This window comes from Prunus avium, chromosome 6 (assembly GCF_965620075.1).
Source record: "Prunus avium chromosome 6, drPruAviu1.hap1.1, whole genome shotgun sequence".
Lineage (NCBI taxonomy): Eukaryota > Viridiplantae > Streptophyta > Magnoliopsida > Rosales > Rosaceae > Prunus > Prunus avium.
In genome coordinates this window covers 34,478,586-34,491,312 of record NC_142289.1, presented here as the reverse complement: position 1 = coordinate 34,491,312, position 12,727 = coordinate 34,478,586, and the positions used below count along the sequence as shown (strand labels likewise).

At 39.7% G+C, this 12,727-nt stretch overlaps 1 protein-coding gene and 1 pseudogene across 2 annotated transcripts; both read right to left on the bottom strand.

Moving 5' to 3' along the window:
- Positions 1-944: 944 nt before the first annotated feature.
- On the bottom strand, positions 945-2,820 carry LOC110769209 (UDP-glucose iridoid glucosyltransferase-like). The gene is made up of 2 exons (XM_021973139.2): positions 2,194-2,820; positions 945-2,059 (listed from the first exon to the last, which is right to left on the bottom strand). The coding sequence occupies exons 1-2, from the start codon at positions 2,672-2,674 to the stop codon at positions 1,188-1,190; spliced, it is 1,353 nt and encodes a 450-aa protein (XP_021828831.2). The 5' UTR covers positions 2,675-2,820; the 3' UTR covers positions 945-1,187.
- Positions 2,821-3,451: 631 nt separating this feature from the next.
- LOC110769192 (UDP-glycosyltransferase 76E2-like) lies at positions 3,452-11,216 on the bottom strand (annotated as a pseudogene). The gene is made up of 4 exons (XR_015836309.1): positions 10,731-11,216; positions 10,283-10,594; positions 9,182-9,204; positions 3,452-3,968 (listed from the first exon to the last, which is right to left on the bottom strand). The product of XR_015836309.1 is annotated as a UDP-glycosyltransferase 76E2-like (transcript).
- Positions 11,217-12,727: the final 1,511 nt, after the last annotated feature.

The following is a 12,727-nucleotide window of genomic DNA, read 5'->3' as shown; positions in this document are numbered from 1 at the left end:
AACAAGTATGGGAATGTAACCTTTTGAATGAAGTTGTAGGACTGTTCAGCGGGCAACAAAATTGGTAACGCTGACAGTGTGTAAGACGATGCTTGGAATGTTCGAATAACTAGCCACAACTTCAGAGAAGGGCATGAAATCTCATGTGCAGTTAAGCCATCTGGTATTGGAAAGAAGGCGAATTCAGGGTGGTTTGAAGGGTTGCAGAGTTGAAATGGTGTGAAGAATTGAGAAGGAAACGGCCATTGAGTGTACGAAGGTGCCCAGCTGAAGCATAGGATTTATGTGGCCTTGGTATATGGACATGGGACTAAGACCAACCTTTGACCACTCTGTGCTTTCTTTCCATCTCTCTCTCTCTCTCTCTCTCTCTCTCTCTCTCTCTCTCACTGATATGCGCATGCGCACACAGACACTCAATAGCTTCTGGCTATGGAACTTGAAATTCGTTGGAGCTTGAGTATGTCAATTAATAATAAGTTGGCTTTTTTCCATAAATTGTTTGGGACAGAAGCATGTGGTTCTCAGGACAGCTGGGTGTTGCGTTTCATGAAATAAGTGAACTTTGGATACTCATCTCTAAGATTGAAAAGTATATTGGCTAGTTGTGGGTCGTTTTAGGGGAGGAAACTGATGTAAAATCTTTATCAAACATGGCTGCATCTTCAAGGAATGAGTCCTACTCATCCTCTTTCAGTAAACAATTGATGACTCGTAGTAACATGATACTATATTTCTTTATGTTAATAATTTTGTTTTATTATTTCTTATTAAGTTCAAGATGAGCCAGCATCCCCTATTTACTTCTTCTGTATTGGTACACCATGTCGTCTTGAACTTTCGTTTAGTTATACTTTTGATATAATTCTACACCCTAAACCCTCTGCTTCATAGTCAATCTTTATCAAATGGTGATGGTCAAAAGGGCGGTAATAACATCAACATGAACAGATAAACAGATGATCTTATTTATTTCACTAGAGACATGTCCCCTGTTGTTTTGAAATTGGAAAAAATATTTTGACTCTTACATGATGTCCATTACTTATTTATCAGATTACAAAGAGGCCTAGCATTTAACATCTCCCGCCAAATATTGTAAGGATGGTTAAGGGGGAGGGAATGATTGTGTGGAGTTCGTTCTAGAAATCACTTAGTTGAGAGGAAAAAAACACTTCTTGTTCCAATTAAAATGACCTTAAAAGCTCCACAAGCTCATTCAAGAAATGGTAGGTAGAGCCACCCTTCAAACTAACTTCTATTTTCTCCTTCAACTCCTTGGCCCTCACTCTCATTCCCTTCCCATCATCATCTACCAGAAGTTTCCTAACAGCTCTCTCTATCTCTCCCCTCTCTAATTCATTCTCCAATTGTATCCCTATTTTCCATACTTCGCTTACATACCTTGCATTCACCTTCTGATCACTAAAGCACGGCCGGCATAACATCGGAACCCCTTCAGATATACTTTCCAGGGTTGAGTTCCAACCACAATGGCTCCAGAACCCGCCCACTGCGCCATGCGCCAAGACTTCCATCTGGGGTGCCCATTTCACGACGCAACTTCTTTCTCCAACAGCTTCTAGGAAACCTTGAGGCAGTAGCTCGATCCAATGAGAACCGCAAATTGATCCAGGCCTAATCACCCACAAAAAAGGATGCCTGCTGTTAATTAATCCCCAAGCCATTTCGGCTAGTTCTTTCTCACTGATGGATGCTAGACTCCCCAAGCTTACATAGATAACTGAGTTATGGGATTGTTTGTCAAGCCACGCAACACAGCCTGTGTCTTCTTCTAGTAAACTACTGGAGGCTACTGTTGCAATCTTGTGAAGAGGACCTATGGAGAAGATTGGAACTTGACATTGTTGCTGGACCTTTGCTAGTGATGATTGTTCAAGGCAGTCCGGGGTGTTCCAAATGATGGCTGAGGATGTCCTAACGTTGTTGGCAATAGCCAATAGTTTCGAATAGTTTTCAACTGTGTCGAAAATGGTGATGGGCAGATCCTTGAACCGGAGGGGATGAAGCTCAGCCACCGAGTTCACTAACATAGATTCTGTGATCCGGAGTTATAGTCTTAGTTATAAGTAAGAAAAATAAACATCATACTCTTAAGAAAAATGACTCGGGCAATAGCCACTTTCCTCGTTTGCAGAAAGAAACATAGAAAGGAGGAAACAGGGCACATACCTGGGAAGGGAGTGCAACCTTTCAAATGAAGTCGTATCATAGCGTTGCGAGCAATAAAATTGGTAGCACTTTGCGTGCGTAAGAGGATTCTTGGAATGTTTAGATCATTAGCCACAGATTCAGAGAAGTACATAAATTCATCATAGATGATGCAGGTGATTTTATTCTGCGGTTCTTGTTCTGTCACTCTATCAGTTAAGCATTGTTTGAAACTCGCTTTGCAATTGGCGTTAATAGCAAACACAATAGCTACTACATTCCCAGAAGAAACCTCATCAGCAGTTAAGCCATCTGGTATTGGAAAGAAGGTGAATTCGGGGTGGTTTAAAGGGTTTGGGGAGTTGAAATGGGTGTGAACAATTGAAATGGAAAAGCCCTTTGAGTGAAGGAAGGTACCGAGCTTAAGCATAGGGTTTATGTGGCCTTGGTATGGGCATGGAACTAAGACCAACAGTTGACCACTCTGTGCTTTCTTTTCCATCTCCCTCCCTCCGTCTTCCTCTTCTGTCTCACCGACAAGCGCATACACACACGCACAAAGACACTCAATAGCTTGCGGCTATGGAAGCTTTATATTGCTTGACTGTCTCCTTGAAATTCATTGGGGCTTGAGTATGTAATAGAGACCCATGCTAAGCAGATAATATTTAGATAAACCAATTAATAATAAGTTTGTCTTTTTCCATTTGTTTGGAACATAAGCTTGTAGTTCTCAGCACAGCTGGCTGCTACAGTTCATGAATTAATATTGAAAAGTATATTGACTGGTTGTTGTGTCTGGTATTAGAGGAAGAACTGACTTGATGTATTAATTCCTAAACATCTTTGTCAAACTGGTTGTTATGTTAATAATTTTACTGTCATGATTTCTTATTAAGTTCAAGCGAGAAATTGATGAGCCAGCATCCTCTATCTACTTGGTACGACGTGTCGTCTTGAATTTTCATTTAATTATTATTTTGATATAATTCTACACCCTAAACCCTATGCTTAATCGTGATTCGTAAATCTTTATAAATGAAATAGCGGTGGTCATAGTATCAGCATCAACATGAACCGATAAACAGATGATCTTATTTATTTCATAAGGGAAATGCCACATGGTTTTTGAAATTTGAAAGAAAGATTTTGACTCTTACATGATGTCCATTACTTATTTGTCAGAATAGAAGGCCTACTCGCCAAGCATTCAACATCTCCCACCAAATACTGTAATGATTGTGTGAGTTCGTTCTAGAAAAGACTTTTAGTTGAGAAAAAACCACAGCTGTAATTAAAATGACCTTATAAGCTCCACAAGCACATTCAAGGAATGGTAGGTAGAGCCACCCTTCATACTTCTATTTTCTCCTTCAACTCCCTGGCCCTCACCCTCATTCCCTTCCCATCATCATCTACCATAAGTTTTCTAACAGCTCTCTCTATCTCTCCCCTCTCTAATTCATTCTCCAATTGCAACCCTACTTTCCATACTTGGCTCACATACCTTGCCTGCACCTTATGATCGCCAAAGCACGGCTTGCATATCATCGAAACCCCTTCTAATAAACTTTCCAGGGTTGAGTTCCAACTGCAATGGCTTCAAAACCCGCCCACTGCGTCATGTGCCAAAACTTCCATCTGGGGTGCCCATTTAACAATGCTACTTCTTTCTCCAACAACTTCTATGAATTCTTGAGGCAGTAGCTCAATCCAATCTAAACCACAAATTGATCCAGGCCTGATCACCCACAAGAAAGGTTGCTTGCTGTTAGGTGGACCATTGACTTTCTTTCCTTACATACCAATGATTCCCATTATAATTATATTTGATTTACTTTAATTCCTGATTTCCTACTGTAAATAGAAATAGGAATTTATTATTTACTTGCCCATTCAGGTTTTGTTGTATTATAAATATGGCCTCCTACAAGGAGAAGAATTCACAGAAAATAATTTTCACAAACAAATATTCTCTCATAGTTCTCATATTTTAGCATGGTATAAGAGCAGAGATCTTGGAATTGCTAAATCTAGTTTCCAACCCCCGTTGCCGCTATGGGGGTTGATGATTTTTTTCAACCCTCATGGAGGTAGCACCACTGACTCCTTCTCTCCTTCTCAACCAACCATAGCCGAGTTGAGTGCCCAAGTGGCTCAGCTCCTACAGATGCAGACTTCGACCCCGACCCCGAACCCGATCCTAAATCAGGATCCTATTTTGATGACCTCGAACCCGTTCCTGAATCAAGATCTTATTTTGAACATCCCGACCCCGACTACGATGACGACCCCGACATTGACTACGACGACGATGACCCCAACCCCGAATATGTCTATGATTCAGACCCATATCCCGAATTTGACTTCGACCCCGACTCAGGCTCAGATCTCGATCCGGATTCCTACTAAACTTGTATCCTATGCATCTTACGCTGCACAAATTATGACTTCCCAACTAACGACCCCAACACATGGATGAGATTGTGCATACTGTGGTGATTCAAGACACACTCGTGAGGCTTGTTTTAAATTGCATGGCTACCTCGAATAGTGGGCCACTCTCAAAGATTGAACACTACCCGATACGACCCGTAATGATACTGGTTATGGATTCCATACTTTGGTTAAGAGTGATTCCACGAGTTGGATAATTGATTCTAGTGCAACTGATCATATGACGTTTGATCTTGATGATTTTCTAAATACTACCCAACCTCGATGAACTTGTATTGCTAACGCCACTGAAGTTACTTATCCTGTGACATGGGCTGGCACTATTGCACTCTTATTCTCTCTCTCACTGTCTAATACTTTATTTGTTCCATCTTTATCCAATAAATTGTTGTCAGTTAGTCAGCTTACTGAACAATTGAATTGTTGTGTACTCATTTACCCGAGTTTTTGTTTGCTTTAGGATATTCACACTAAAGAGATTATTAGTTGTGGTACTAAGAAATGGGGGCTATATTATGTAGATGACTTAAGTCCCGGCATGGCTAACAATGTGACGCATCCCTTTGATAGCAAACAAAAGCAAATCTGGTTGTGGCACCGTCGATTGGGACATCCATCTTTTAGTTATATGAGGCATCTTATACCAGATTTATTCTCAGGTTTCAAGGACTCCAACTTTACATGTGATACTTGTATTTTGGCCAAGAGTCACCGTGTGCCCTATTCGTTGAGTACGAACAAGTCTACTACTTCGTTTACGTTAATTCACTATGATGTCTAGGTACCTTCACATATCACTGCTCCTTCTGGTGTTCGATGGTTTGTCACATTCATAGATGATTGTACATAGATGACATGACTTTATTTGCTGAAGAATAAAAACGAAGTGTTTTTTCCCATTTTCAATCCTTCCACAAACAGATGAAAACTCAATTCAATGCTCAAATCCAGATTCTTCGCTCAAAAAATGGTGGAGAATTTGTCAATCATGACTTTCAGGCTTACTTCCAATAACATGGAATTATTCATGAGACGCCTTGTCCTCAAACACCGCAACAAAATGGTCTTGTTGAACGAAAGAATCGACATCTTCTTGAAACCTCCTGAGCACTTCTAATTAGCGCTTATGTTCCTCGCCATCACTGGGATGATGCTATTGTCACCGCAGTTCACCTGATCAACCGCATGCCTTCTGGTGTATTGACCTTTAAAACTCCCTTATAAGTGCTTGCGCAACACAGACCCCTGCCATCTGTTTTGGTACTCACACCCCGAATCTTTGGATGTGTGGCTTTTGTTCATCTCCACAAAAATCAACGTAGCAAACTTGATCCATGTGCGCTTCATTGTGTTTTTGTGGGATATGCCACTCATCAGAAAGGCTACCGCTGTTATCACCCTCCTACCCGAAGTACCTATGTCACTTTTGATGTGACCTTTCTGAAATCTGAGTTGTTCTTCCATGACCCATTGTCCCGAGTCTGGAGAGATACGAAGTGAAGAACAAAATTGGAGCAACTTGGAAAATGAAGAAATTCTCCTTTGTACAGAAATGATCGATTGTCCCGAGTCTGGAGCACGAGATTACTCTCTGTCGAAAAGCAATCAATCACCCATTCATAATAATCAATTGCCTGACCCACCTGATTCGAGTCTCACACCTACAGACAATACAGAACAACAAGATGAAGACCCCCCCTCTAATTCAACAGTACCAACAGACCAATCTCCTGAGAATATCCTTGAGGTAACTACTCCTACTACACTTGTGAATTTAGAGGATAAATATATTGGATACCAATTACCTTTCAGGTAGAATCGTGGAAAGCCACCAAATCGTTATTCACCTTATATTGACAAGACTTCAAAGTATCCAATTGCGAATCATGTATCCACTGAGAAGCTGTCTGAACCACTTAAGGCCTTTGTGCATCAGTTGTCTACTATTCATATCCCAACCAAGGTTGCTGAAGTGTTTAAAGATCCTAAGTGGGTTCAAGCTATAAAGGAAGAGATGAAAGCTCTTGAGAAGAATCAGACTTGGACACTAGAAACTTTACCACGAGGAAAAAAGACTGTCGGATGTAGATGGGTGTTTACCATAAATCACAACACTGATGGATCTATCGAGTGATACAAGGCAAGACTTGTGAACACACAGACTTATGGCGTAGATTATGAAGAAACCTTTGCACCAGTTGCAAAATTAAACACAGTCAGAGTCTTACTGTCCCTCGCATCTAATTTGGACTGGTTGATCGGTTCATAATTGTATATCATTTTGTACCCTTCTAGCTTATGATTTGGTTATGTTATTGAGTTATACTTTTGCTTTTAATCCATTTTCTGTTTTGATAAGTCCATAATTTCATACACTTGCTTGCCTTCTTTACGTAGTGATTTTGCTTAGTTTCTCTTTATTTTGAGTCACTTACCTCTGTTTGTGTGTTTTGTAGGTTAAGATAGCAAGAGATCACATTTGATGCAATCCATGCATGTTAAGGGTTAATTGGGATAAGAGCAAGAGCTTAAAGACAAAACCAAAGTTGGGCCACACTTCTTGTCAGTCCAGTTTCGTAAGTCACCTTGCAGGTCTCATTTCAGCAATCTGCACAACTCTGATGAGGAGACATTCTTCATAGAAGTTGTTCAATTGGGTGTCTAGTATAACATATCCAAAATTCAGCCCAATTGAACATATGTGGAGTCCTTAGCCCGTCCAACACTGAACCATGCTCAGGAGGATTTGCAGCTGCCAGCTTTGAGCCTTGTCTCCTCCTTTAAGCCATGTGCCTCACCCATGCTGCAACTGACTTTGGATCCAACATAATGAGTGAAGTGGGGAGGCATTCCAGCAATGAAATTCTAAAGGAGCAAGTTGGTACATAATGGAGCTATTAAAGAGAAAGCATGTGCATGCATGTAAAGCATAGATGAAATGAAGTCAATTCCAGTCTCTGTTCGGCAGCCAAATTACAAGGCCCAAAACGCACACTTCTACTGCTCCGATGGGAATACTTTCTTCATAGAAGTTGTTCCAATGGGTGTCTACTATAACATATCCAAATTTGAGCCCCATTGGATAAGTTTTGAAACCTCTGGCCTTCCTACACCAAGTCTGGTTCAGAAGACTCGTTTTTGTTCAACAACCAAAAGAAGACCACATGGGTTGGCAGCAAAAGGCAGCCACAATTGATCACCTTTGATCCCATGTGAAGAAAGCTTGAGGTGCAGCAAAAGAAGTATGGGATGAGATTGATTCCAACCACACTAACATAGACAAGATGAAGTGTGAGTTATGGGTTGTATTAAAAGAGGAATGGTGGTGTTGGATTTCATCATGTTGTTCCTCCCTCTTAGCCCTATAAATAGAGAAGCCTTCAAGCTTCAAAACACACCCCAAGGGGGGGAGCTCTCAAACACTTCTCTAGAGCTCCCTTCCCTTCTCTCCCTCACATTCTCTTAGTTTCCTTTCAAGTTGTCAATTGTTGTAACAAATTGATTTTACTAAATTTTCCTTCAAGTTTTCAAGTTCTACTTTAATTTTATTTGTAATGTACATTCTTTCTTAAGTGTTCAAGTTTAATTAGTTTCCAAGTTTCAATTATGGTTTTTGTTCTTATTCATTATGCTTATAAGTTAATATGCTAGTTTGAATTATTGATCACCATTTAGGCTTGCATGTTAGCTATCTTGGTTTGAATTAAGAGTAGACACCATGCTTTAATTCGAATTGAACTATGGATAGGAAGAGTATGTATGGACATTCGACAACAGGGATTAGATACATACTTGGTTGTTTAAAATGTTCTTCTATGCTTAATGGGTTCCTAATGCTTAATTTTAGGTTAGACAACAAATGATCAAATTAGGGAATTAGGAACACAAGGTTTTGACCAAACACCATGGCTTAATCATACTTTAGCTAGAATCAATCCATTAATCTAATTGAACTTGGGAACTTATTTGCTTGAGTTATTTCCTTTTTTCTTGTTTTATTTATTTTCTTTTTCATTTCTGTTTTATGTAGGGGAAATGAATTGGATCATTCAATCACCAATCCTCGTGGGATCGACCTCGCACTTACATATGCTATACTACCAAATGGCTCGTGCACTTGCGAGTATCACAAGTTGAGGATGCAATTGAATCTATTTTGGTGCAGCTGAATCGACGCAACACTGGTCACTACACCAGTTTGATGTAAAGAATACGTTCCTACATGGAGAACTCACGGAGGAGGTGTATATGGACATTCCTCCTGGATATAATACTACTCATACTAGAACAGTATGCAAATTATGAAAGGCGTTGTATGGACTGAAACAATCACCACGTGCATGGTTTGGACGGTTCACCATGGCAATGAAAAACAATGGTTTCAGACAGAGTAACTCAGATCATACTTTGTTCTTGAAACATCAGAAAGGGAAGGTAACAGCTTTAATAATCTATATTGACGACATGATTATTACTGGGAATGATAAACATGAAATATCTCAGCTACAAGACTATTTGGCTACTGAATTTGAGATAAAGAATCTAGGTGGACTCAAATATTTCTTGGGGATTGAGGTGGCCCGATCACAACAAGGCATATTTCTCTATAAAAGGAAATATGTCTTGGACTTATTGATAGACACAGGAATGCTAGATTGCAAACTTGTAGACACTCCTATTGTTCAGAATCATCATCTTGGAGAATACCCAAATCAAGTTCCAACTAACAATGAAAGATACCAAAGGTTAGTGAGAAGATTGATATACTTGTCTCATACTCGGCCAAACATTGCTTAAGCGGTGAGCGTCGTCAATCAATTTATGCATTCTCCGAGTGAAGACCACATGAATGTAATTATTCGGATACTTAGATATTTCAAGTCTGCACTCGGAAAAGGACTTATGTTCTCAAAACATGGTCATCTGAATATTGATGGTTACACAAATGCAGATTGGGTAGGAAGTATAACATATAGGAAATCCACATCCGGTTACTTTACATTCGTGGGAGGTAATTTGGTTACATGGAGAAGCAAGAAACAGAAGGTGGTCGCCTTATTCAGTGCAGAAGCCGAGTTCAGAGGTATGACCAAAGGAATTTGCAAACTCATTTGGTTAAAGGGGTTGCTTACTGAACTTGGGTATAGACCTACATCTATAATGAATCTCTTGTGTGACAACAAGGCTGCAATAGCTATTGCACAGAATCCAGTTCAACATGATCGCACCAAACATGTTGAGGTAGATCGACACTATATCAAACAGAAGCTTGAAGCTAAAGTGATTCAGTTTCCTTTCGTAAAGTCCGAGGATCAATTGGCGGATATTTTGACAAAAGCAATTTCTAGTAAAGCGTTCCACAATTCCCTGAATCAGTTGGGCATTAGCGACATCCATGCACCAATGTGAGGGGGAGTGTTGGCGTGACTTGTGGACCATTGACTTTCTTTCCTTACATACCAAGGATTCCCATTACAATTATATTTGATTTACTTTAATTCCTGATTTCCTATTGTAAATAGAAATAAGAATTTATTATTTACTTGCCCATTCAGGTTTTGTTGTATTATAAATATGACCTCCTACAAGGAGAAGAATACACACAAAAATTCCCACAAACAAATAATCTCTAATAGTTCTCAAATTTTAGCATGCTAGACTCCGCAAGCTTACATAGATAACTGAGTTATGGGATTGCTTGTCAAGCCACACAATGCAGCCGCTGTTGCAATCTTGTGAAGAGGACCTACGGTGAAGATTGGAACTTGAAATTCTTGCTGGATCTATGCCAGTGATGATTGTTCAAGGCAGTCCATGGTGTTCCAAATGACCGCTGAGGATGTCCTAACTTTTTGTAAATTAGCAACTAGTTTCAAATAGTTTTCAAGTGTTTCGAAAATGGAGGTGGGCAGATCCTTGAACCTGAGGGGATGAAGCTCGGGCACCGGGTTCAGTGACATAGATTCTGTGATCCAGAGTTGTGGTCTTAGTTACAAGTAAAAAAAAATAAACATCATACACTAAGCAAACAAATCAGGCATTACCCTCTTCCCTTATTTGCAGAAGAAGCACATAGAAAGGAGGAAACAGGGCACACATACCTTGGAATGGAGTGTGACCTTTTGAATGAAGCCGTAGGAGGGGGTTGAGAGCAATAAAATTTATAGCGCTTTCTGTGCGCAAGAGGATGCTTGGAATGTTTAGATAATCACAGATTCAGAGAAGTACATAATTCCATCATAGATGATGCAGGTGATTTTGTTCTGCGGTTCTTGTTCCATCACTCTATCAGTCAAGCATTATTCGAAACTCGCTTTGCAGTTGGCGTTAAGGGCCGACAGAATAGCTAGTGCATTCCCAGATGAAATCTCATCAGCAGTTAAGCCATCCGCAATCGGAAAAAAAGTGAATTCAGTGTGGTTTGAAGGGTTTGGAGAGTTGAAATGGGTGTGAACAATGGAAATGGAAAAACCCTTTGAGTGAAGGAAGGTTGCCAGCTTAAGCTTAGGGTTTATGTGGCCTTGGAATGGACATGGGACTGAGACCAACCTGTGACCACTCTGTGCATTCTTTTCCATCTCCCTCCCTCCCTCTTTCTTCCTCTTCTCTCTCACTGATATGAGCGCACAGGCGCACGCACGCACACACACTCAATAGTTTGTGGCTATGGAAACTTTATATTGCTTGGCTTACCTCCTTGAAATTCATTGGAGCTGGATTATGTAATATATAGAGTGGTCCTCCCTGCAGAGACCATATTCAGTAAATAATATTTAAGTGCCAACTAGTAATGTCTTCTTCCATAAATTGTTAGGGAAATAAGCATGTGGTTCTCTCAGCACGCATTTCATGAATTAAGCAAACTTTGGCTGCACGTATCTCCCGAATTAAGAAAACTTTGGACTCTCATCTCTAGTGATTGAAAAGTATATTGGGTGGTTTTAGAGGAAGAACTGACTTGATGTAATTGATAACAGAAGAGAAGATTGAAGAAGAAAGCAGAGAAATCTCATAAAGTTTTGTATTAATTTTGCTTCACAAATCGATTACAACGTAAAACTCAGCTTATATATATAACAGAAAGCTTAGAGCTAAAGAAAACTCAGCTTAACAAACTAACAGATCTTACTAACAATACTAACAAGAGCACGTGATCTCCATTCTATTCTAACAAACTGAGCTGACCTGGATAATAAAGTCATCAGTAATATGTTGTGTTAATAATTTTATTTTCATGATTGATGAGCTCAGGTCGTCTATTTACATCTTTTCCATTGGTATGCTGTTTTGAACTTTCGTTATTTATTTATTTATATATAACATAAACTTTATTAGATAAACTTCAATAGTACAATCAAAGACATCAGCATGACATTTGAAGTACAAATCCCAAGAGGTCAACAAACTAACATGTGAAAAACAAAACTATAGTGAACAAAAGCCGCACTAAAACTACTAACTCACATCACCACAATTAACCATAAACCCAAACAAAGCCTACAAACCCAACATGACCGAAACCCTAAAGCAACACATGTGCCTAAATGAACCCTAAACCACCACCACCTGAAGAAGCGCTGTGGTGGCCACACCCACCACCGCATCCGTAATAGATATGAGGAAAATATGATTTCCAGTTATCTACCTTCACATAATAGTGAACAAATAAACAAAAACAAGAACCCTCCGTCAAAGACGATGTAGAACCAAAAGAGAACATGAACAATGTTAGAGAGCAGGTTTTGAGAGAAAGATTTGATTGAGAACATAGCCTAAAAGGGGTGATTGGGGAACTTCATTTGATCATGGCTCAGAAGAAATCACCACTTATATAACACGCCCCAATGGACTTATTCACTAACTCAAAAGGAAAAAATGAGAAGAAAGGAGGGGGAGGAGAGGCACTGACACTTCTTCCTCCCCCCCCTGAAGTTTTTCCTTTGGGACTCACAGATGGAGAAAGCAGCTAGGGTTTTTTCGTTTGATTAGTACTATTGATGTAATTATACATCCTAAACCGTATGCTTAATTGTAAATCTCTATAATGAAATCATTATGGTCATAAGCACAATGTCAACGTCAACATGTAATAGATAAA

Excerpts from the sequence above, each read along its gene's own strand:
- LOC110769209 (XM_021973139.2), bottom strand. The coding sequence starts at position 2,674 with ATGGAAAAGAAAGCACAGAGTGGTCAACTGTTGGTCTTAGTTCCATGC. Across the intron at positions 2,060-2,193 it reads AGGTTGCACTCCCTTCCCAG|AATCTATGTTAGTGAACTCG; the intron begins GTATGTGCCCTG and ends TCCGGATCACAG.